This window comes from Maylandia zebra, linkage group LG10 (assembly GCF_041146795.1).
Source record: "Maylandia zebra isolate NMK-2024a linkage group LG10, Mzebra_GT3a, whole genome shotgun sequence".
NCBI lineage: Eukaryota > Metazoa > Chordata > Actinopteri > Cichliformes > Cichlidae > Maylandia > Maylandia zebra.
In genome coordinates, this window is record NC_135176.1 from 16,812,445 (window position 1) to 16,836,966 (window position 24,522).

General features: G+C 40.0%; 1 protein-coding gene across 1 annotated transcript; it reads left to right on the forward strand.

The window, feature by feature from the left end:
- Positions 1 to 255: 255 nt before the first annotated feature.
- On the forward strand, positions 256 to 22,576 carry grm5a (glutamate receptor, metabotropic 5a). Its single transcript, XM_004550051.4, has 18 exons — positions 256 to 465; positions 753 to 1,064; positions 1,377 to 1,510; positions 2,205 to 2,466; positions 2,885 to 2,999; positions 5,332 to 5,581; positions 9,906 to 10,141; positions 10,235 to 10,356; positions 10,434 to 10,558; positions 10,650 to 10,818; positions 12,503 to 12,629; positions 13,094 to 13,211; positions 13,529 to 13,715; positions 15,985 to 16,143; positions 16,227 to 16,352; positions 16,508 to 16,690; positions 16,800 to 16,969; positions 18,506 to 22,576. The coding sequence occupies exons 2-18, from the start codon at positions 837 to 839 to the stop codon at positions 19,425 to 19,427; spliced, it is 3,633 nt and encodes a 1,210-aa protein (XP_004550108.1). The 5' UTR covers positions 256 to 465; positions 753 to 836; the 3' UTR covers positions 19,428 to 22,576.
- Positions 22,577 to 24,522: the final 1,946 nt, after the last annotated feature.

A 24,522-nucleotide genomic window follows, 5' to 3' on the forward strand; every position in this document is an offset into this window, starting at 1 on the left:
TTTATATAATCAGAGGAAATGAACTGTTAAAAATTCAAATGAGCGGGGGCCGTCTAGTTATGCAGATTTCATCAAAAGGTGGTAACAATTAAAACAGGAAGGCACGCGAATGATCTCCCACCTCTGTTTTCCCTTCATTCACCCCTCCCCCCCTTCCACACGTTTGTTTTTGTCTTTTAATAGTGCGTCTAAGTAGCTCCCCTGTAGAAGAATTCCATCGTTATACCTTCTGTTGTTGCTCCATGCTTTCCACTGTTTTGGTGGAGGAGGAGGTGGTAAAGGAGTAGGAGGGGGGGCTGTCGTGTGCGTCAGTAAGTCAAGCATGTTCCAATAACGGGCATTATCTGCTGCTATTTGCAGTGTGCTGTAACCAGGCAGTGCGCCGCGCTTTTTATTTGTTAAAAATTGCTCCTTGGTGATGGAAACGATCTCGGAAGGAATATCATCTGCACGGGCAGAAATAAGGTAGGCTGAAGCTATCTTTTAGTTTGCTTATGCGAAGCACTCTGTGGCTGTTGATGAATTATTAAAGCAGAGGAGATTTCCGAGTTTTAAGTAGGTTGTAGTACTCCACTGAAACACCTGGCTCTATGTCAGTTTTACCCAAGTTACACGATGCATTGGCGTTTCAGCACCACAGACAGCAACTGGATGTCATAGAAAAAGTGAAAACATTTTTCATTTTCATCGTACCTAAAAATGCTGTCTGAACTTTTATGTTTTAAAATAATTCTATAATGCTTTTTGCTCAGGAATCCAACCCTTGCCCTTGGCTCTACAAGCACAAAGCCAAACGCAAAATCCTCAGCTGAACCTCAGCTATAAGTGGTCAGAAGATGGCGGGAGGTGTAACGAGGACCACGGGGATGGGACACATCCTGAAGTTGAATGTGCGGCTGTTAGCGGTGGCTGTGCTGCTGGGAACTGATGTGAGCTGGCTGGGCTTGAAAGACCAGGTTGGGGTCAATGCCCAGAACAACGAGAGAAGGGTATTGGCACATATCCCTGGTGATATCATCATAGGAGCTCTGTTCTCTGTCCACCACCAACCACCTGCAGATAAGGTACATTTTGATGTGTTTATGTGCATATGCTTGCACACATCTCAGTGTAACCCTTTAAAGTCTGAGTCATAAAATAAACGCCAGAAAATTTAAAATTTGCAAAACAGGAGTGGTTATTGAACCTTCTGACAATTAAAACAAATAAAATATTAATATTTGCATATATGAGTTTTAATTTGTATCATATTTGCTCCATCGTGCATTTGTTTTTTTTTTGTTTGCAATTTATTGATAAAAAAGGGGGAAATCACATACACTAGGCGTTAAGGGGGTTAGTGTCACAAATGTAAATGATCCATCTGTGCTGATCAGGTCCATGAGCGAAAGTGTGGTGCGGTCCGTGAGCAGTACGGGATCCAGAGAGTGGAAGCCATGATGCACACTCTGGACCGAATTAATGCAGACCCCACCATCCTTCCCAACATCAGCCTGGGCTGCGAGATCAGGTCAGCACTGACAGAGCTCACTGTGTTGTCCTTTTGTTTTAGCAGGACATTGTTGTCAGCCTTACACAATATTTACACAATGAAGAATTTTTATTCAACTGATGGTTTGGCTTACAGACTGGTTCATTATGAGATCAATTATAATATTATATTAAACACAGAAAGATATTTTAAGAAGGCTTCTAAACTTTGGTTGCTTTAAATGAATAGACAGTATCAAAGTACATGGGGGAGATGTTTATAGGCATCAGAGGAGAACCAAGCAAACTTTCAAATAGACTCTGAAGATGGCTGAGTGCAAGCAAGTGAACCGTAGCTGGAGGAATTGAGCCACAAAAGCAGCATGACAGGTAAGGGTAGACTGTAGTTTCTTTTGAAGTAAATGCAGTATTTAAAAGCAACATTTTGAAGTCATCAGCAAGCCTGCTTGTGATGACCTGCTTGTGTTTCCTGACACAGCTCATGGAAAACAAAGTGGGAATTTTGTACTATAAAGACCTTAAAAGACACTGATCTGCTCTGATTAGCGCAGACTTCCTAAACATTGAATTCCAGACTTCTGAGGAATTTTGAAATTGTCTTTGTGTAGTGGTTTCCTCAAAATCACTGAAGCACAGACTGTACAATCCTCACCTCATGTTCCCATAATTCCTGCCAAAACAGTGTGATCGCTAACTCAGTCTTTCTACACCAGGGATTCGTGCTGGCACTCTGCCGTGGCACTGGAACAGAGTATTGAGTTTATTCGGGACACACTAGTGTCCAGCGACGAGGAGGAGAGCCAGGGCAGATGCACGGCAGAAGGAGGGAGCATGCTTCTTCAGGGGAAGAAGCCTATTGTGGGACTTATTGGACCAGGTTCCAGCTCTGTGGCCATCCAGGTGCAAAATCTCCTCCAGCTCTTCAACATCCCACAGATAGCTTACTCAGCCACCAGCATGGATCTCAGTGACAAGGTAAGGCTAGTCAACAAACTCGCTAACAACAGAGCTGCAAACTTTAAATCCACACTGAATAACAAAGCAGTAAGCATGTCCTCATCAAAGTGTGAGGACATGCGTGGCAAGTGTGGCAGGGAAGAAAAACAAAACAAAAAACAGTTAGTGCTTTGAGTTTTTTTGTTTTTGTTTTGATAAAAAGGAATTTCATGTAAAATACAAAAACACAAACCAATCTAAAAACTTCAGCTTGGTTTACATCATGTTTGATAAAACGTGATCTCAATTTTGAGAATCTGCTTTTAAGCTAGCGCACAGCGATGGGTATGGTGTAAAGATTATAAGGGATGAATATGCAAACTAGTAGACGAGCTGTTGCATGCAGATAAGCCAGCTAAACTGCCAGACTGGTGATCATGTAAATTCCTTCCAACAGAGCCTGTATAAATATTTCATGAGAGTAGTACCATCAGATATGCAACAGGCCAGAGCAATGGTGGACATTGTCAAGAGATACAACTGGAGCTACGTGTCTGCAATACACACTGAAGGTAAGACTGTGTATGTCAGAGTGTTAGAGTTTTTTCTGTTATTCTGCTTTATTCTGTTCCTGCCAAAGACCACATATATACATACAGGTACAGCTCTTTTCCAGTTGCATCTGAAGAATCTATTTTAAAGCGTTTTAGTCATCAGGAAGCACGTGACTCCCCATTCATTCATCTGATTCAAGCATTTTTAAGTTTACCTGTGAGGGGGTGTAAAAAAAAAAGCACAACACACAACAAAAGGAGCTTAGCTGTATATATCGAAAAATTCAAAAAGCCTTGTGATGCAATAATTCTGAAATGTGCTTTTGTCTTTACATCCACGCCTACAAATGTATCAATGTGCATTTTTTAGGCAAATTCATTGTCTGTTAATGTACAACTGATCATTAAAAAAATATAAATTGATCACTGTCACAAGCTTTGAACTGTTTGTGTATCAGGCTGCGTTGTCCCCTGATTTCATTAATGCTTAAGTTTCTGCCTAACATTCTTACAGCAGGTATATAACTTTACTTAATGTTCCAGCAATAAAGTAATAAACGTTCATATTTATTGTTGTCCTCTGGCGACAATGACACACCAGGCTGCGATGCACAACACTCCCCAAAAAGCAAACGTCAGTGTAACAAACATTAACTAATCACAAGAAAATATACTCCGAATGCATCACTCTTATCTTTATTCAAAAGAGTTTCCATATATTTACTGCCTCTTTTATAATGTCTCAGTGGCTCCAGGACATACAATTCTGAAATAAATCGCTCTTAAGTGCCAGATTTAGGCAGGATTGTTCCTTTTTTCTTCTTCTTCTTTTTTTTTTTTTGTATAATTACCAATCTACTGTAGGGGAGGATTTAAAGTAAGTGTGTTTTGCATGCTGAATTTTCTTCTCCAAAGTAGTCTGATGTTTACACTACATCTATTCTTCTAGCATTTTTTAACATGTAGTCCACAATGGGGGTTATCCAGCTGACTTTCTATTTCTTATTTCATGAATGTAATTACATGTGTAATTACATGTGTACACTTCGATTTTTTCCTATGTATGTATATATATATATTACCTGAACAGTTTTCCACAATTTTGTGAACCAGTTACATCAGCTAAAGAAGGCATTCGCCACTCTGGAAAGTTATATATATATAAATAATATTCATCCTTGGTTGTCTTTACTTTTAAATATCTGTGAAATGGAGTGAGCTTTGATTATTAGTCTTTTAAAAGTTAGACTCTCAGACCCATGGAAGGTTAACCAGTTTCTTGGAAAGTTAGAACAAACACAGAGAAACATTAAAGAGTATAAAGCAATTTTAGTGTATATAAAATACAGCATCACTAGTATGAATGGCAGAGAATTTAATCATTTCTAAAGCACAGAAAATCAATTTAAAACTGTTGCTGCTGCCACTCAAGAACGCAAGCAACGTTACTCATGTGTAGTGATAGAAAAAAATATTTCAAATAGTGTCAGAGGGAGAGCATCCTCGCGAAGCATGAGAAAGTAGGTGACCTGATTTCTAGCAAAAACAGAAAAGTTTAACCCCTGACAATTCCTGTAATTGGGGGGGAAATGTACCAGATTCCCAAGTGCTGCGCTGGCATTACGCAAGTGTTCATACATTCATCTGTATCTGTGTCAGCACACTAAAAACAACTGGGCTAAGCAGTAAATGTGTTAGAAACATCACAATGAAGATGCTGAAGCAATTGTTGTACAGTAATGTGAACAAAATTGTTGGAAAAGTCAGAGATAAATTTGAAATTTAGATGAGAATGATACACAAGCTGGAAAGGATGTGCAGCAGGTTCGGATGATTAAGGACAGAGATGGAAATGTACTAACATGTGAAGAGAGTTTGCTGAGAAGATGGTGGGAGTACTTTTAAAGCTGATGAATAAAATGTCACAGGGAGGAGGACAGATGGAAGATAGTCAGTGAAGCAGGAAGCGCAGAAGATTAGTAAGAAAAAAGAGACTGCAGTTATGAAGAGGATGAGGAATGGAAAAAATGCTGGCACCATTTTGGAGGTGTGGAGATGTCTAAGAGAGATGACAGTGGACTTTTTGGCCAGATCTTTAAACACAATCCTGTAGAATGCCTCAGGAATGGAGAAGAAGTGTACTGGTAGCAATTTTCAAGAACTGGGGTAATGTGACGATGAAGACTTGCGCATGTATTGCAGGAGGATGTTCAAAGAGTTGTTGTGTCAGAGGAGGATGCTTGGGATAAGAAGCAGTCAAAAGAAGAAGAAGTTAGCAACAACTATTTAACAGACCCCCAGCTTTTATGTTTTTATGAACACCATTGCATTCATGTGGTTACCTCCACAGGTAATTATGGTGAGAGCGGTATGGAGGCATTTAAAGACATGGCAGCAAAAGAAGGGATCTGCATTGCCCACTCTGACAAGATATACAGCAATGCAGGGGAGCAAAGCTTTGACAAGCTTTTGCAGAAACTCAGAGGCCATCTACCCAAAGCCAGGGTTGTGGCTTGCTTCTGTGAGGGCATGACAGTCCGAGGGATACTGATGGCCATGAGACGACAACGCCTAGTGGGAGAGTTCGTCCTCGTTGGAAGGTGAGTGGCGACTTCTGGTATGTAGGATTCTTTAGACTGCATTTCTTAACTGTTGGAGTTTTTGCTGTTATCAGAAGCTGTTAAATCCTCTTAGTATCATGTGCTACTTGCCAATACAGATTTTCTTCTGATATCCACCATCAAGAGAAGATTGTTGATTTGTTGTCTTCCTGTCATCATCACCAACATCATCATTATCCTTGCTATCATCAGTGTTTTCATTGCATCCATCAACATCATGGAATCAAAGGTATTTTTTTTACATCTTTTTTGCACATTTTTAGTTCAGTTGTGAATATATTAACATTTATTAAATTTCAATTACTACTGCTACTGCAGCTCCATATAGAGAAAAAGGTAACAGAGCCATACATTATTATTATTATTATTATTATTATTATTATTATTATTATTATTATTATTATTATTATTATTATTATTATAGCTGTCACAACAGTAAATAGTGCCAGACCAACGTATTCCAGTTACTCTGTTTCCCTTTTATAAGAAAATCTGAGTAGTCTAATCATTAGATAAAGCATTGTTTTCCTGATGTCCAGTATGTTAAAACATAGTCATCATTATAAGAGATCTCGCACCATACCACATCAAATCTGCTCTTGATGTGGCCTATGTTTAATGCATAGATCATTCTAACGATACGTTAAATGAAGAAACTGTCAAAGATTGTGAAAACCGAGCAGGGAGGAAAGCATTCAATTAGATACACAAGGGGAGAAAACAAGCAGAAAGAGGTGGTTGATTTAGCAGGAGGTTTCACTCTCTCCGAGAATAACATGTTTTATTTTAAGGTTTAGCTCTCTGGCTCGCTCTTGTCCCTGGTGGTCTATAAATGCCTTTCCTCATTAGGAGCTACATATGTAGGCTGTCGCTCAAATCTGACAGCAGGAAACATAAAATAACCTTGAACTACATATTGCAAAACACTGTGTTCTACCATCTATGTTATCCATACAGAGCTTTCAGGTAGCTGTGCTGTTGAAATGTGCTCATTATTAAAACTTGTGCTTAATTTGTTAAGATGTCCCTCATTATGAGGGTGACTAGATTCGAAACGTACTGCGGAGGTGTCAGATTTGTCTCCAGTTGTTTTTGATGCATTCATGCAAGCATTAATGAGCACGCGTTTTATGAGTTCTGTCCTTCAGTGATGTGTATTTAACATCACTCAACATTTTTCTTGCATTTCTTGTTAGCTGCCTCCACAAACGATCATTTTCATTAGCTTGAAAGATCTGTCACCTTGCAGTACATGCCTAGACTGGATGCTTTTAAATTGAGGTACTTAAGCCTGTTTTATACAGCTGCATCTGATCAGCAGCCAAACTGAGCTCATGTAGATAGATATCTATGGATAAATGAAAATGTATCACATTTGTATATAAAGGCAAAAGGTTATATAAGTACACTCCCTATTTTTAGTCACATTAGTGGTCTAGAAGTGGGAATGTCAACTATGTTGGATGGGTGTACTGTTGGATGAATTTCAAAATAATTTAATAAGTTAATGGCCACTGTTTGAGGTTGACCTGTGTCTTGCTCTTCATTTAGATAGATTAGCTTTTACATTTTACAGAGCTGATTCTGGCCTGTAGTTTTTGCCATTTGAAATGTTACTTTATATACCCTCTGGTTTAGCTTCAGTTTAAAGTTTTGTGGTTTGATTAGTAATCGTGTTGTGACTATTTATGCTTTGAGGATTTAGAGTTTGTGTTATTAATATTTGATTCTTTGTGTTTGGTTTACTTTTGCCCTCCCTTCTAGTTTCTTGGATCTTTTTGTCAAGTCTTTCTCTCTGTTTGTGATTCTGTGTTTGGTCCCTCGTGTGCCACATGCTTATGCCTGAGTTTGGATTTTCCAGTTTGGGCCATTTTTAGTCTTTGAACCAAATAAAAGGTTATTTTTCATTTATTTTGTTTTGTCTGCATATTCCTCTTTGCCCACTCATGACACACACGCTCCATCAGTTCCTTTACAAAGCGCTCCAACTAATCACTTGGAGTTTTTAGTGTTAGCATAGCAACCCAACCCCTGACTGGCTTCTCACCTGCAAATTGGTGTGATGCATTGGACTGGTTGTTTGTGGGACGAGTGTTTTTTGTTTTTCTTTTGGTCAGACAGCTGGTTTGGAATTTTTTTTTTTTTTTTTTTTGTATGTGTGTTTTGTTAAATTTTCAGATTTTAGATATGGGAACGTTTGTGGCCTCAAGTTTGTTTTATAGAAGTGAGGAGTTCTAAAGTATTTCCTCATAAAAATCTGCTCATACATGTATTTTAAAGTGAAATAAGAAAACGATGTGTGTTCACACGTATCTGTGTGTGTGTATGTGTGTCTGTGGATGCACATCCTTGCACGTTTATGTGAGTCTTCAGGCTGTAGGTGGTGTAGCAACATGCTGCATACAGCATATTGCCCTCCAAGGTCGATGTGTGGGTTTTAGAGCTCTCGTTCAAGTGTGATTCAAACTATCCAGAGTCAAAGCCCTCCATGCTTTTCATATCCATTTCTGCCTTTTTCATGCCAGTGTACCATTTCTGTACTTGCTTCTCTAAGGATGAGTTATGAAATGATCTCCTACCTCACTCTCATAAAAAAAAAAAAAAATCCACCCACACTACTGTTGTGTAACTCCAGCTCGGTTAGCGAAGTTTTCAAAAATGACTTCTTTTTTTCAGTTAGAAGAGTGCAATTGTTTGTGTCAGTGAAGTGTGCATTTTTACATGTATGCACATGCGTGGATGTGTAATCACCCTTCTTTTTTTTTGCCTTTTTTCTGACTGTAGACAAGTATCCAGAGGGAGAGATAATAATAGATGGGAGTAGAAATCTTTTCAAGCAGTTCACTGATAGATATAGCTTATTGACTCCAAGACCTCTGTGTTTTTCAAAAAACACCACATCAGATGTGCAGACACTGCAGTCTGCTGATGTTTGTTTGGAGTTTATTCGGCGGTGGATTTTTTTTTTTTTAAGAAAAAGGACCTTTAAGGTCCTTCGCCAAACAAAAATAAATATTTTCTGTCATAATTTTGAGTTCCAATATACTATGAACCTTGACAGTTAGATTTAAAGGAATAGTAACAGATTGGTGCAGAGATGCAAGTTGTTAAAATCTGAGAAATTAATTAAAGAATAAAATAGGGAAATAAAAAAAACAAAAACAATAGAAAATGCTTAAAACAAATGCTTTATTTTTTAGAACTTTGTAAGTCTTGTGTTGGCTTATCTGAGTCATCATTGTAAATGTTATTCTCATTTCAGTCATTCATTTATGAAGACACCTCTGGTCTCTTCCAGTCTGAGCAATTGTGTGCCAATAAATTATTATCAACACAACAGCTTTTCAGCAAAAAAAAAAAAAAAATCCATCGTGAATTCAGTGTTATGTTACTTTCTAAATCCACTACAAGATATCTGCAAGCAGTGAGGAGGGGGAAGCAGTTCAACACTGCATAGTTGCCATGGCAACACGATCTGATCATGTTAAAAGCATAGATGCAAGCGCTCATAGGAAAACATATGAATGCTTATTGCAACACTGACCCAGATTTATTTTTGAGGCAAACTCGGAAGGAGTGTGAATCTATAGAACAAGTTTAGGAAAATATATTAATAACAGAAGTAAAATATGATCACGTTTCTTGTTTTTGGGCTTCGCAGATAATTTCCTTCAGCTGTGACAGTCTCAGAAATCTAAAAAGCAATTTCAGAAGTTTCTTGATTCCTGGTGTGATGATTGTATTTGTCAGTTTTGCTGAAAATTGGAAAATATTTGTTACCTGTGAAATAAGATGCCTCTTGCCCTTGGGCAGCTTTTGAAAAATCCATATAAAAATCCATATATATTTATAGGTAGGTAGGGGTTGAAAAGCATTACTTGGCAGAAAAGCACCAGGGTTCTATATCGCTGACATTCACACTCGATTTCCAGGTTCGCTGTACTAATGTGTTTAAGGCATAATTCTTATCTGATAGTCCTGAATGGTGCTTTAAAGAGATGTCTCTTTTACAGTTTGCAGTGTAGCCCTTTTCAATTTGTTTCTCTGGTGTAAAGTGTCAAGTTTTCCAGCTGTGCTTAACAGATAACAGGCAATAACAAGTTTTTAGCAAATCTTGCTGTGTGCACTACACCCTTTGAATGCTTTCTGGGAACTAGCTGTCCCACTAGCTATGTTTTTATATACTTTATACTCACATTTATAAGCCAAAAAATGAAATAAAAAGAATAAATAATAAAAATAAATAATGAAGCAAATAATTTAAAAAATAATAATTTTCTAATTTTCCCTTCCTCCTGTCCAGCGATGGCTGGGCTGACAGGTATGATGTGACTAATGGCTACCAGAAGGAAGCAGCCGGGGGAATCACTATAAAGTTAAAGTCGGCGTATGTGACCTGGTTTGATGATTACTACCTGAACCTGAAGCCTGACGCTAACCTGAGGAACCCCTGGTTCCCCGAGTTCTGGCAGCACCGCTTCCAGTGCAGGTTGAAGGGACATCCACAGGAGAGCACTGCTTACAACCGCACTTGCACTTGTTAGTAAAACACCTACTTAGACACTTTTAACGAATCAGTAAAATACTATCATTACAAGGGTTTTCTATTGTCTATCTCCTTTCTGTCCACAGGGAGAGAGTCTCTGCGGCATCAATATGCTCAAGACACCAAGATGGGCTTTGTCATAAATGCCATTTATTCGATGGCTTATGGCCTACATGCCATGCAACAAGCACTTTGTCCAGGATATAAGGTATGAGGACTGATAGAAAACATTTAAGTGCTTTCACATCAGTTATGACAGCAGTGACATCACTTTCTCTTCCACAGGGTTTGTGTGAGAGCATGCGTCCCATTGATGGTCGCAAGCTGCTAGATTTCCTGATGAAAACCAACTTTACTGGTGTATCTGGGGAGGCCATCCTCTTTGACCAGAATGGAGACTCACCCGGCAGGTAAGGCCTGAGATGGCAAAGGCAGAAAAAAGGGGGCAGGAAAAGCATAAATTGCTGTTTAATGTGTGTTTATATTGCATGCTTGCCTCAGGTATGAAATCATGAACTTCAAGCAGACAGGTGAAGATGAATACGCTTACATCCATGTGGGAAGCTGGGATCAGGGTGGCCTAAAGATGAATGATGAAGAAATCTGGAGCAACAACAGTGAAATCATCCAGTCAGTCTGCTCTGAGCCCTGCCAGAAGGCACAGATTAAGGTATGAACCCGTTCAGCGCACTCAAGGGCCAGAGTTACACCTCTAAGGTTTAATACTCAAAATTTTAATCTATAATGTATTTGCTTTTTTTTTTTTTTTTTTTTACAGTTTGTAGCAATAGTTGTACACACAATCGTGACAAGATCATATATCAAACCAAAAGACAATGCAAATGACTTGATTTTAATGTGTGCATCAAACTAAAGGGTGGATTATGAACATTTTCTCTTTTTGATGCCGCTCATAATTCATGATGCCATATGACCACATTTAACCACAGACCAGACAACTCGGGACAGTTATAATGAAGAAACCTTTCGAAAAAACACGACCCACACAGCAGCCTTAAATTGATCCCACGGGTTCACAATTTCTAAAACTGGTCCAGTCAGATCCTCGAGTATTCTGCCAGGGATTCAGCAAAGCTCTTTGTTCAAGCTTTTATCATCTCCCATCTGGACCTTTTTAAGCTTCCTCCAGATAATTCAAATCACGAAGAACACTGAAGTGTCCCTCTCCAGTATTTTCCCCTAAGTTCTAATATGAATCCCTCTTTACTTCTGACACCCTGTTGTTTATGTGGAGCAGTGCACCGCTACAGAAGCAGCCTGTTGGAATACCATACCACCTTTATTTATCTCAACTGTTGTGGGGAAATCGTTGTAGAGCTATGACAACATATGGCATTTTATAGGCTTGTAAGTTTTCCTGTAGTGGCTGAAAAATACATGTAGTGAAAGAAATAGAACGAGAATATGATCACCTCTCACAAGCATTTCAGATTTGCTCTTAAGTTTATGCTTGTGTTAATGATTGTTAATAACCTCCATATTGGAAAAAACAAACAGTCACCTAGAGTGGACAAGACTCAGCTGTACATCTAAAGGGTAAAGGTCACTCTTTTGAGGATGCCAGTGTTCATATTTTGGACCGGGAGTAAAAGGAGTAAATGAGGCCATGTATGTCCACTGTGAACGACCATTAACGGATAGAGAAACTGTCACCACCTACAGTGCAGTCTTGAGATTCCTACCCAGAGGCCTCAACCCCCGCTCGGATCTTGTGGTAGTGACCCATGCTTTTTTTTCCACATCTTGGCTCATGTGGTGGGGCACATGATTAAAAGTGGTGCCACAAGGGTTTAAATACCTGGGACTTTCCACCATTTGGTTTCAGAACTGAAGAAGCTCTTCTGGATGAGAGGTGAAACGTCTTCAAGAAATTTGAGAAAGTCCAGTCGTTTTCTTTCCTTAGACTGTCATGACCTGGATGACTGGGAACCTACACAGACAGATTCCCAATCATGTTCACCCACAAAGGCAACCTACCTTCGCACTATTAGAGGATGCGGCAGAACCAAAGGAAATGGGAAACTCCGCACAAAAATTTTAGTAATTCTGATTAAAACTCCAGACCACTAACCACTAACCCTCCGCACTTCCACTTTTCCTTTTCCAGCTACACTTCTTCATATACGTGTTGCTATGGTGAGGAAAGTTTTTTGTTAACAATGAGACTCAATTACCTTCTGGACGTTTTTTTCTTCTTCATTTGCTCCCCTGGTGAACAAATTCTCATTTTCTTAGCATGTGGAGCAGTCAGAGGGTAAGATTACCTACAGGAAATTGTCATTGGAGCATTGAGACCTTTCCAGTCTTTCATACTGGTGTGTCTGTGTCTCCAGGTGATCCGTAAAGGAGAGGTGAGCTGCTGTTGGACCTGCACTCCCTGCAAAGAGAACGAGTTCGTGTTTGATGAGTACACTTGCCGAGCCTGTGAGCTTGGCTCCTGGCCCACAGATGACCTCACTGGTATGCACTACTTCATCTGTGGCACTTTCACTTACACTTACACGGTTTCCGCAGCGGTCAGAGGAGCCACGAAATCTGGGTCCACCGCAGTGACGGTGGACCACATCCGTTAACAGCCCTAGCATTCTGTACAAAGACACACTACTGCACAGAGATAGTATTCACATATAAAGAGACCTAGATCCAGATTTCTTTGTAAACTGTCCTATCATATTTTATTTCCTCTCTAGTTTGAAAAAAATATTTTTTCCTAAATTTTACACACAACAGTTACATTGTTGATGCCCACAGTGTTGCAACATGAGTGAAAATCTGTTGCTGGAGTAAGCTACAGTCTGTTGCCTGTTTCATGAAAATACATAAATACACTAGTTTTAATATTTCGTTTACAAATGCATCACATTTTTGAATGAAACTTTTCATGTTTTTTCTCTCACTAATCATGATCTCTCTGCACCCCTCAGGTTGTGAGCCAATTCCAGTGCAGTATGTCCGCTGGGGGGATCCAGAGCCCATTGCTGCTGTAGTCTTTGCCTGCCTGGGCCTCATGGCTACACTTTTTGTTACATCTGTTTTCATCAAGTAATTGGAGCCAGTATCTATACATTTAACTATGAATGCACAGGATGTTTACATACATATTCAGGACTAGCAAGGGCTAACATCAGTTTATTTTGACCTACTGTTGGTGTTTTACTGCGACTCTGTAGATGTTTTTAAAGTCTGATGTCCCTGTTTGCAACTGGTTGTTAGTGATATATGCAATACATCCTTTGCGGTATTGAATGTCTCATGCTTTTGTATGACTAACATTTAATTAGACAAAGTAAAACAGTCACTGCGGTGCTCTGCGTATCTTTTATCAGCAATGTGAATCTAGATGTTTCATTTATCTGTAGGTTTTGGGACACTCCTGTGGTCAAGTCATCCAGTCGGGAGCTCTGCTACATTATTCTGGCAGGAATATGTCTGGGCTACCTGTGTACTTTCAGTCTTATCGCAAAGCCGCACATTGTCTATTGCTACCTCCAGCGGCTGGGAATCGGACTGTCCCCTGCCATGAGCTACTCTGCTCTCGTCACCAAGGTACTTTTTCTGTTTAGTTATCAGAAGGTAGGGGAACAAGCACATAAAGTATATGCACGTTAGCGTCTTCTTTCACTTCCTATGAAACTAAGTGGGTTAAAACAGGTGCTCATTGTGTATCAGCTGCATTTGAAATCAGCTTATTCTTTTAAGCACTAAAATAGGTATTCTACAGTATTTAATTTTAAGATCAGAAATTTCAAAATCAAATTTATATGTGTACTTCTGATCACATTTTCCCTATATCACCATCCCTCTATCACTACTATACCTAGGGATGGGAATTGATAAGATTTTCACGATTCCAATTCCATTTTCGATTCTGTTTAACAATTCGATTCTTTATCGATTCTCCTATCGATTCTTGTTTTTAAAAAAGGAGAAGACACAGGTCGATTAGCTTAGAACTTTGTTTTATATCTTCTCTTTGAACAAGAAATTTAGGAGTAACCCAACTGTGAGATGTTAAGAGATCCACAGCCTATGGCTCTTCGATGGGGTGTCACGGAGTCCCCAGAAAAAAAAAATTGTGAATGTAAAATAATAAAATAAGTATTTGTCTGTAGCAATAACAAAGTATAACATAAATTATTCTGTAGCAATTACACAAGAATATCCAGTAATGTCCCTGCCTACAATTAAACACATTCACATTCACAAAATCGGGGCCATCTGCTGTGGCAAATAGATGCAAGCTTTTGACCACAAACTTAGTCACTGCTCGGTGACATTCGTCTATCCTGGCCTAAAAGGAGACGCTACCGGTAGACTGCAGCGAGAACTGGCAGCATCTGAGCCTGACTCTGTCTGTCTCTCTCATCATGGTCACCTAAATGCAATGCACAGTAATGGCAGGTTTTGTAATAAGGCAGATCGCGCTAACATAATATGCACTGTTAGTTGATTATTTACCTGCCGCACTAACGGGAGAGGACGTGCAAACGTTACCACTGCTGCTGGGTTGAGATTCACTAGTCCTAGGCAGCGGAATTAAAAACACGACATTCATTTAAGGTCATCGCCTGTTTTGTGAGCAAATGCTTTTGCATATTCGTAGTGTTTCCTTCCTTAAATGAAATATCTTGCAAGTTGTCCTGTTGTCATCCGTTCTCGTAAAGTATAACCAAACATTTGTGCCGCTTAGGCACCATGTTTCCTGCCAGGTACATGACGCTCTGCAACGTGGGGAATTGTTTGCAAAAATGACAAACAATTCAAATTAATTGAAACAGTGGGAACCGGTTGTCAACAAGAACCGGTTTTCGATTCCCATCCCTAACTGTACCTGTGGAATATACAGTATACTAAAGAGTGTAGTTACTGTGACAGTAATAGTTACTGTCACATTTTTTCTCACTGGCACTTTCAGTGTTTAACAACATGTTGGAATTGAGCTGCACAGTTAAGAAGTTATCAAAACAAGCCTGCAAAACGTACAACACTATATTGCCAAAGGTATACACTTCCCTGTACAAATCCTTGAATTCAGGTGTTCCAGTCACTTACATCATCACAAGTACATAAAATCAAGCAGCTAGGCATGCAGACTGCTTCTGTGAAAGAACGGGTCGCTCTCAGTGAATTCCAGCGTTGTACCATGACAAGATGCCACCTGTGCAACAAGACTAGTTGCGAAATTTCCTCACTACTAAATATTCCACAGTTAACTGTAAGCAGTATTATATGAAAGTGGTAGCAATTGAGAATGACAACAACACAGCTATGACGTGTAAGGCCATGTAAAATTGGAGTTAGTGGACACTGAGGGGCACAGTGAGCCCCCCTAACTTTCTGCAGAGTCAGTCGCTACAAACCTCCAAGCTTCATGTGGCCTTAGCTCAAGAGCAGTGCGTAGAGAGCTTCAGGGGATGGAAGACGAAATTACTCAAAGAAGATGTTTTTTCTATGAGTCCCAAATGACTGACTTTAAAGGACTTTATAATTTTGACAGAGCAAGGGCTTTCTAATTTCATTTAAATTTCTCTTTATAAACCACTTTTTATCAAACTGCTTATCTACTGTTGTAGTCTTATGTTTTCAAGCATAAATAGAATGGCAACTCTAGAGTAATGTTGGGAGAGCCACCTCCAGAGACTGAATGATAGCCAATTGTAAGAGAAGCATGGTAGAAGTTGAGGGTCTGAGTGTGGGCTGAGGTTGCTGCTGAAGAACTGGGAAGGGGATTATTGTCATGAATCAGTGCAAGATGTATTCTCCACAGTCGATGTCATTGAAGCCTGCATAACCATTTGATCTATTTTTGATCCAGACCAACCGCATAGCACGGATCCTGGCAGGCAGCAAAAAGAAGATCTGTACCAAGAAACCGCGTTTTATGTCCGCCTGCGCACAATTGGTCATCGCCTTCCTACTCATACTCTTGCAGCTGGGGATTATTGTGGCACTTCTCATCATAGAGCCACCACAGGTATGTGCGGGTTTCCTTTGTAATGTGGGGAATGGTCATATACATTTATTTATACAACTAGAGAAGCTTCTTCCTTTCTTTAGGTGATCTATGATTACCCCAGTATCCGTGAGGTGCACTTGATCTGCAATCTGACCACTCTGGGGGTGGTAGCACCGCTGGGCTACAATGGCCTGCTTATCCTCAGCTGCACCTTCTACGCCTTCAAGGTACTTCAACATAGCATTAGTCAATAATGCAAGGCTTACTAAGATTTTCGGTTACTTTTATATGTTTTTGTTACTCACTTTTCTTTCCTGTGTACTGTTCGTTTTACTTTACCACGCCCTGCTTTAAAATGTACATACTCCCTTTTCCCACACAGACTCGTAATGTACCAGCTAATTTTAATGAGGCCAAGTACATTGCCTTCACCATGTACACCACCTGTATCATCTGGTTGGCCTTTGTTCCAATTTACTTTGGCTCCAACTACAAGATCATAACCATGTGCTTTAGTGTCAGCCTCAGTGCCACAGTGGCTCTCTGCTGCATGTTTGTCCCCAAGGTAAGAAAGAAAAAAAACCCCTAAAAATCTAAAGATTTTCTGTTTGGTTTGGCACTATCCCTTTTCACACATTTTTTTACACTTCCTTCTTGCTCATTTCCATTATCAGGTCTACATCATGCTCGCCAAGCCCGAGAAAAATGTCCGCAGCGCTTTCACCACATCCACAGTTGTGCGCATGCATGTGGGCGATGCTAAGAAAGCTGCCAAATCTGGCAAATCTTCTAGCAGCATGGCCAACTTGTTTCGACGTCGTGGCTCTACGCAGGACAACATAAGGTACAAGCTGGCATTAACGTATATATATAGAGATAAAAATAAACAAACAAAGATTTTATTAACATAGCTGTGAGCCTATCAATCAATAGGTTTAACATTTTGTCTATGTTCAAGGGCTGTATCTAACATTCACACACACACTCTGATGACTGTAATATGATAAACTTGGCTTAACCTTCTAACTTGTAGACAACCCACTCTACCACCTGAGCCACATGCCCCAAGTCTACAGCATCTGGTATTTTCAGGTGATATCCCATCCAAGTACTGACTGAGCATGCTCAGGGTGGTATGGCTATGAGATGAAATGAGGTCATGTACTGTAGGACTACCTCTGTTTTGAATTTTTAAAGTGTTTCCTACTCTCCATAGCATTTAAACTAGAGTGAACTCCTTAAGTAGTGGCTTATTTTTTCCATTAGCAACTGTATAATGACGCATTGTGAGATAAAATCTTTGAATCAATTTATGTTTTTAAAATTAAAGTTATATTTAGTGCTTGCTAATTTATAATAACAAGCAATATGAGACCATATTGGCACAGTTTCCGATGATATTTTCGATAAAAAAACATAACGTTTGATAGGAGTTGCACGCCACATTTGCAATGCCATAGTAAATGGCCTGTATTTGTATAGCACTTTACTTAGTCCCTATGAACCCCAAAGCACTTTACACTACATTCAGTCATCCACCCGTTCACACACTGGTAAGCTACATTGTAGCCACAGCTGCCTTGGGGCGCACTGACAGAGGCGAGGCTGCCATTGGCGCCACCAGGCCCACCACCAGTAGGCAACGGGTGAAGTGTCTTGCCCAAGGACACAACGACTGAGACTGTCCAAGCTGGGGCTCGAACCGGCAACCTTCCGATTACAAGACGAACTGCCAACTCTTGAGCCACGATCGCCCCATAGTGTACAACAAGATAAAAATATGATTGAGCTGAAGCTAAAATGGGACAGCTACAGACAGCTGGGGTGATACAGTGGATATGAGGTTTAACTAACTGCTGATTGGAGAAGAAAATACAGTCACCTTCTTTAGTTGTTTCTGTTCATGAGTCCATCAAACGATATGGAAGATCTGCTTAGATATAGTACAGCTAAGAGCACAGCCATCCACATCTCTTCTTTAAGCTTTATACATGTAGAGCAGAAGTTGTTGCAACAGGCTGAATATGAAGCCAAGAAAAACTGCTCCCAGAGCTGGGAATATGTAACCTCATTTGGGTTACGCACTCCCAAAGGATCCCCACTGCCTTTAAGGATTTCTCTTTCGAGGAAGGATAAAAGAACATGCAAAGAGACTTAATATTACACAGCAGGCAAAAGATAGAACATAGGAGAGTAGAAATACTCGTGAGAGGAATTGGAATATGACCCTCATCATGGATTATAATAGTTTAAAAAAAACCCTGGTGTGATGTTGAAATAAATTACAGATATTTACACCAAATACTTACATATTTACTGACAACTTGCAGTATTACACCATAAGTATGAGATTACTTACTGCCATTCATGTGATTTTCAGTTCCAATGGGAAATCAGTTACATGGACACAGAATGAGCGTGGATACAGACCAAACCTGTGGAAGAGGATGTCATTTCACGTGAAGAAAAAGGATCCAGTCGAGGCAAATCAGACAGCCATCATCAAGCCATTCTCTAAAGATGGGGATACACCAGCAGACAACGGTGTCAAGGAGCAGTACGAAGAGCCACAGCTTTCTCAGTCTTTCACCTGCACACCCTCTCAGTCACCTTTGCCCACCATCAGTCAGCATGCAGCGAAGGCGGTGTGTCATCAGGGAGGAGAGGATGCCGAGGATGCAGAAGTTTTACCCACCTATTTACCCGAGCACCCCGCTGGGGTGAGAAGAAGGGGCGGGGACAACAGCCAAGGTGTTGGTGCATTGAATGATGGAGACATTAGCATCATAGGAGTGGGTGACATTGGCATAGGGATGATTGGCGGCCAAACTCAGGGTACCACAATCATGGACCAGATCAGTAGTGTGGTTAACCGTTTCACTGCCAACATCAGTGAGCTAAATACCATGATGCTGCCAGGGGGAGCCACCGTCAGCCCACCCTCCACCACTGCTCTGCCTGCTGCTACTGCAGACACCACGGCGTGTCCACCTCAGTACCTCGCGCCCAGGAACAGACAGACACCCTCCACCGTCACCACATATGCGGAGGTAACAGCTGTCTCCAGTTTCTGCGAGAATCGACCAGCGGGTAAGATTTATGAGCACCTGGCCGGGACTTGCGTGAGTAGCAGACGGGCCAAGGATATGGAGGAGCTCATGGCTCTGACGCCTCCCTCTCCATTTAGAGACTCATCTCTGAGCTCCAATGGCAGCTCTCCCCCTTCCCTGTCCCCTGCCTCTGAGGCTGAATATGACCAGCTGCTGCTGAGACATTACAGCCAGAGCTCGTCCTCTCTTTAAACCTGCACCCCCCTCCCACAACTTGTTTTCCTTTTTAAATCTTCTATCCAGGGAGTATTTTAAACTCCAAGAGACAAAACTTCCCACTGGACCAATCTCTTTGATGCCTTTCTTCATGTGGATATTATGAATGTTTAAGGTTTTTTTCAATGAACAGATGCTTATTTTCAGATTGCGACTGGGCACACCCACACATGACCTCATTGAGTACTGAAGGACTTAGAGAGGAATACCAATAGAAGGATTTAAAAAATTGGACTGAAATCAAAATAAGGGCATTTTAAAGACTTTTTACTGCTTTTCTGACATGTTTCAAACTCAGTTTTAAACTCCAAAGACAACTTTGATACGGCTATTGTTCTAGGGACTCCAGGTGTTTAGAAAAATTAAAAATTACTACAAAACCCCAACATCAAATATGATTGTGTTTTACTTGGATATTTTTCATTATCTTTTATCATTAACATAGAGAGTAAATGTGTTTTTTTATCGCTTGTTGTTGACCTTATGCACTTTTTCTACTGAAAAACTGCCCTAACATGTGATATTGTGAGACCCCGCTGGATCCAGATTGTAGGAAGAAGCAAGAAGGTATTTATGCGAAAATCAAACAATTTACTGCCAATCACAAAAGACATGAGAGCGCATTTTGTATCCTGATGCTAAACAGGGAAAAGTGGTCAAATGCTGCAAATCAGCCATCAGGTTTTTCTCTTTCTCAGTGACCTTTTTCATGTACTGAGGATCAAACACCTCCTATCCCAAGAGGACAGAAGCTTTTTATGTCTCAAGGAAGTCAGACATTTTCCCAGTGGACGCGTTCATCAGGTGTCTAACCCACAAACAGCGTTCGGACTACTTGGATGTCTTCTTTAATTCTTTGATCTAGTTGTGACTCAGTTGAATGTATAAGTTTCAAGATCTGTAGTGGACCAAACTGATCTTCCACCTCAGGATGTGTTCAGCTGTAACGTGCTGAATGACTGTCGTCATGTGGCGGATCAAAATGTCTCCAGTTTGCATGATGTCAGGATTTGTTTACACTCTCTGAGGTATGTTTGTAATGATTTATTTTTTAATATCGTAATGTCAAAATACTATTATGAATATATACAGTAGCACAGTAACAATACTAATAGTGATATTGATGTGCTTTTAAGATTAGTTTAAGGAGGAGAGAAGCAAATTTAAATTGCGCCAGATTTTTCTTTCTACTAAAAAAAAGTTTTTTTTAAGCCTTGCTTTTTACTTATATGTGTGCCAGTGCATTGAATTACTTTGTGGTTATGTAAAATATGCTACTGAAAATCTTACTGTAAGCCTATTCAAATTTCTTATGCCTGAATATTTTAATTCATTTGGTATGCTTTTTTTGTTCTTCTTTTTTGTCTGCACTTCTGCCTCTCTGAGGTTTAAGGTCAAGAATAATATGGATTCATAGGTTTGCAGCTTTTCAGCTTCTAAAATGTAACTGAAGATACTCACATGGTAGCTAACATATGTCTGGTTATCAGACCTTTTTCTTTTTACTATTTCCAGTCTGGCTTCAGTCCCTATCTTCTTGTTTTGTCTGATATTTCCATACAGACAGGAATGCGTTTATGTTTTTTTGAAATGTGCAGTATGTTTTTTTAATATAAAAAAAATGTTCATGGATAGTCGCCACATATGCATGCATGCAGCTTGTACCAGTCATGCAGGTTCATTATAATATATGCCACTATTTTCTGACATGATTTAGAGAATGGTTGTCTTATGTTTTTTATCCGATTTGCAGATTTAATTCACAGCTTGGTCTTCTACTGCATTAAAGGTTTCCATTCAAAACTAGCGCTTTGTAAATTATTGTTAATAGCTCTTATTTACAATGAAGGAATGGAGAAATGCTTCATAATGAATATGACAATAGTGATTAAATTTTAATATTTAGAAAGTTGAAGTAAAATGTAATATCTCTGTATAACTCACAACTAGTACTAACAAATGGCAATCATTTTATAGGAATTTATGTTTTTATTGTCGTTTTGGTTTGGCAACTGAGTTTTTTCCACAATGTATTTTTCCTCTGGCTGACCAAATCCCTATGGTGGGTTTCTGTTCCCTACTGGATTAGGTGGCTGCTCCACAGTTTGGGGAACCAATGTTTTAATGAGTCGCATCTCTTTTTAACACTGAAAACTGGATCGTGTGCACCCTTTCTGTCAAATCATGCTGCAATACTTTAGAAACCTAAGGGAAAAGGCATTTCTAGGACGTTCTTTATTAAATAACGTGATATAATTTTGTATGCCATACACTGTAGTCCAAAAATTTATAGTGAGATTACGAGTTCAAAAGATAGCGGGCAAGGTTTATTCATAGTTGGAGCATAATAAGCTTAAAGTAAAGTAAGTAAATAAACAGCTTTCTTAGGGCTCTAACTGGCTTGCAGCCAGTCTCCACTACATTCCTAAATTTTAGTAGGAATGCAGGTTACTGTGCGTTAATTTCTTTCTGGAAGAAAAAATAAGTGATTATTCTTTATTTTCATTTAACTGTAAATGATGAGAGAATTGGGAATAATAGTGACAGTAATTCATATTCACTAATCACAGTGATTATGTGAGTGCCAGACATTTTTCAGGTATCCAAGACTCACTTCTTCTGTTCTTTACAAGGTTTGCATGCATTTGTTTATGGACAGCTTTCTTAAGGTTTAACAGCATTTTCATTGGATTGAGGTCCAGACTTGAAATGTGCAACATCTTGATTCTTTTTTTTTCCAGTTATTTTGTTGTGGATTTGCTGCTGTGCTTTGAACCATTGTCTTGGCATGAGCCAATTTCAGCAAAGCTGTCGGAGAGGTGGCCCCACATTTGACTGTAGAATGTACAGAGGAGTTTACCAAGTCCTGTGGCTGCAAAACGAGCATAAATCATCAGTCCTTAACCACCGTGCTTAACAGTTGTTATCAGGTGTTTGTGTCGATATACACGTTTTGCTTCTCTTTCATATGTGGTACCATTATGGCCAAACATCTCCACATTGATCTAACCTGTCCACAGGTTATTTTTCCTAGAGATGATTGTTCAGATGTAATTTTGCAAACCTGAGCTGTGCTGGTGTGTTCTTTTTATAACAGGACACTGGAGTAAATTCTCAACCATCTCACACTTCTGTTTAATCGGTTTTCTGTTTGATGTTTATTCAGCTGATTGAAAACTATAACTTTAATCTCAGCCAAACCGTTTAATTCAAGAACAAATAAAACACTGAATGAAAAAAAAAACAATAACATTTTGAAGTTATCATGTTTAACCTGAGTTCGCCGGCTCTAGTGAGCCTTGAACCCCCAGCTAGCTATCAAGCTAGTGGGTAACAGACGTCTCCGAAAACGTCGGAGCACTTTTGCAAATATGTGATATCTTGATAAATCGAGCAGATATTTGAAGTTTACACAGCTACATTCTTAAAAGTATCTTAAAAGTTTATTTTGTGACCCAGAAAGGGTAATATTAAAACTAAGTAGCTGTCGCCATTGCTGGAAACTGGAAATGGCTGGGCCGCAATATGAATTCTGGGATAGGTTGGGCCACGAAGGATACACCAGACCCATGCTTAAAATCTGGGGAAAAAGAGGACACATTTGTCGGCCACATATTGAAGAGCCTTTGAATCTGGACAGCCTTCGTCGCTTCGCTGTAACGTAATCAGCCTTCAAATCCGGCCTCCAGGATGCAGACTCTGAATTTGGACACAGCTTCTACTATACCAGAGACTGCTTCTTCTTCTTCTTCTTCTTCTTTGGCGTTTAACGGCAGCTGGCATCTTTGTACATTCATTGCTGCTATCTTCTGTTTCAGTCCGTTATTACACTCTTAAATCCTACTACTTATTCCTGCGTCTTTCAGGATGTTATAAAGCTTTAAACTATTAAATTAGTTGTTGACGATTTTGATAGTCAACGTAATCATGACTAGTCGAATATCGTGGCAGTCCTACTCTGGGTAACTGTTTTTGTCATGTAAGTGGATTGCACTTTGTCAGGCCTCTACCCTAAGACCTGACCAACTTGGGTGTCCCACCTGAAGGCTAAGCTACTGATGGTCTAGCTTTTATGGTCACTATGGCATGAAAAACCCCTGACCACATTAAGGTGGCAAACCGTCAGAGGGAAAACAGAAAAGCAAAAAAACAAAAATAAAATAAAATAAAATATTGCTCATCAGATTCTAACAACTAAAAAAAAAAAAGACATTTACCTCAATTGGATAGCCTTTAACAAATATATTCAAAACCAACAATAACACTTCACACTTTTGCCAATACTCAAGACTTTGTGGACTGGTGCCAGCTGAACTACCTCCAGATCAACGCCAGTAAAACCAAGGAGCTGGTGGTAGACTTCCGCAGGCACAAGCATTCTCTACTGCAACCACTGAACATCCAGGGTATGGACATTGAGGCTGTGGACAGCTACAGGTACCTTGGTGTTCATCTGAACAACAGACTGGACTGGACTCATAACTCAGACGCCCTCTACAGGAAAGGGCAGAGCAGGCTGTACCTGCTGCGGAGACTCAGGTCGTTTGGGGTGGAGGGCCCACTCCTGAAGACCTTCTATGACTCTGTGGTGGCTTCTGCTATCTTTTATGGTGTGGTCTGCTGGGGCGGCAGCATCTCTGCTGGGGACAGGAAGAGACTGAACAGGGTGATCCGAAGGGCCAGCTCTGTTCTAGGATGCCCTCTGGACCCAGTGGAGGTGGTGAGTGACAGGAGAATGGCGGCTAAGCTGTCATCCCTGTTGGACAACGTCTCCCACCCCATGCAGCAGACTGTGACAGCACTGAGCAGCTCCTTCAGTGGGAGACTGCGGCACCCACGGTGTGGGACGGAGAGATTTCGCAGGTCTTTCCTCCCCACTGCTGTCAGACTCCACAACAAAGACTTTAACTGAACAAACACACACATCCACACATGTGCAATAACACTAAGTGCAATAATCTTTTCTGGCATCGTTGTATTTTTACTCAGTTGTATATAGCATTCGTATTCTATTTTTATCTTATTGTATATTTTTATTCTATTTTATTCTACTGTATATAGTATATTATTT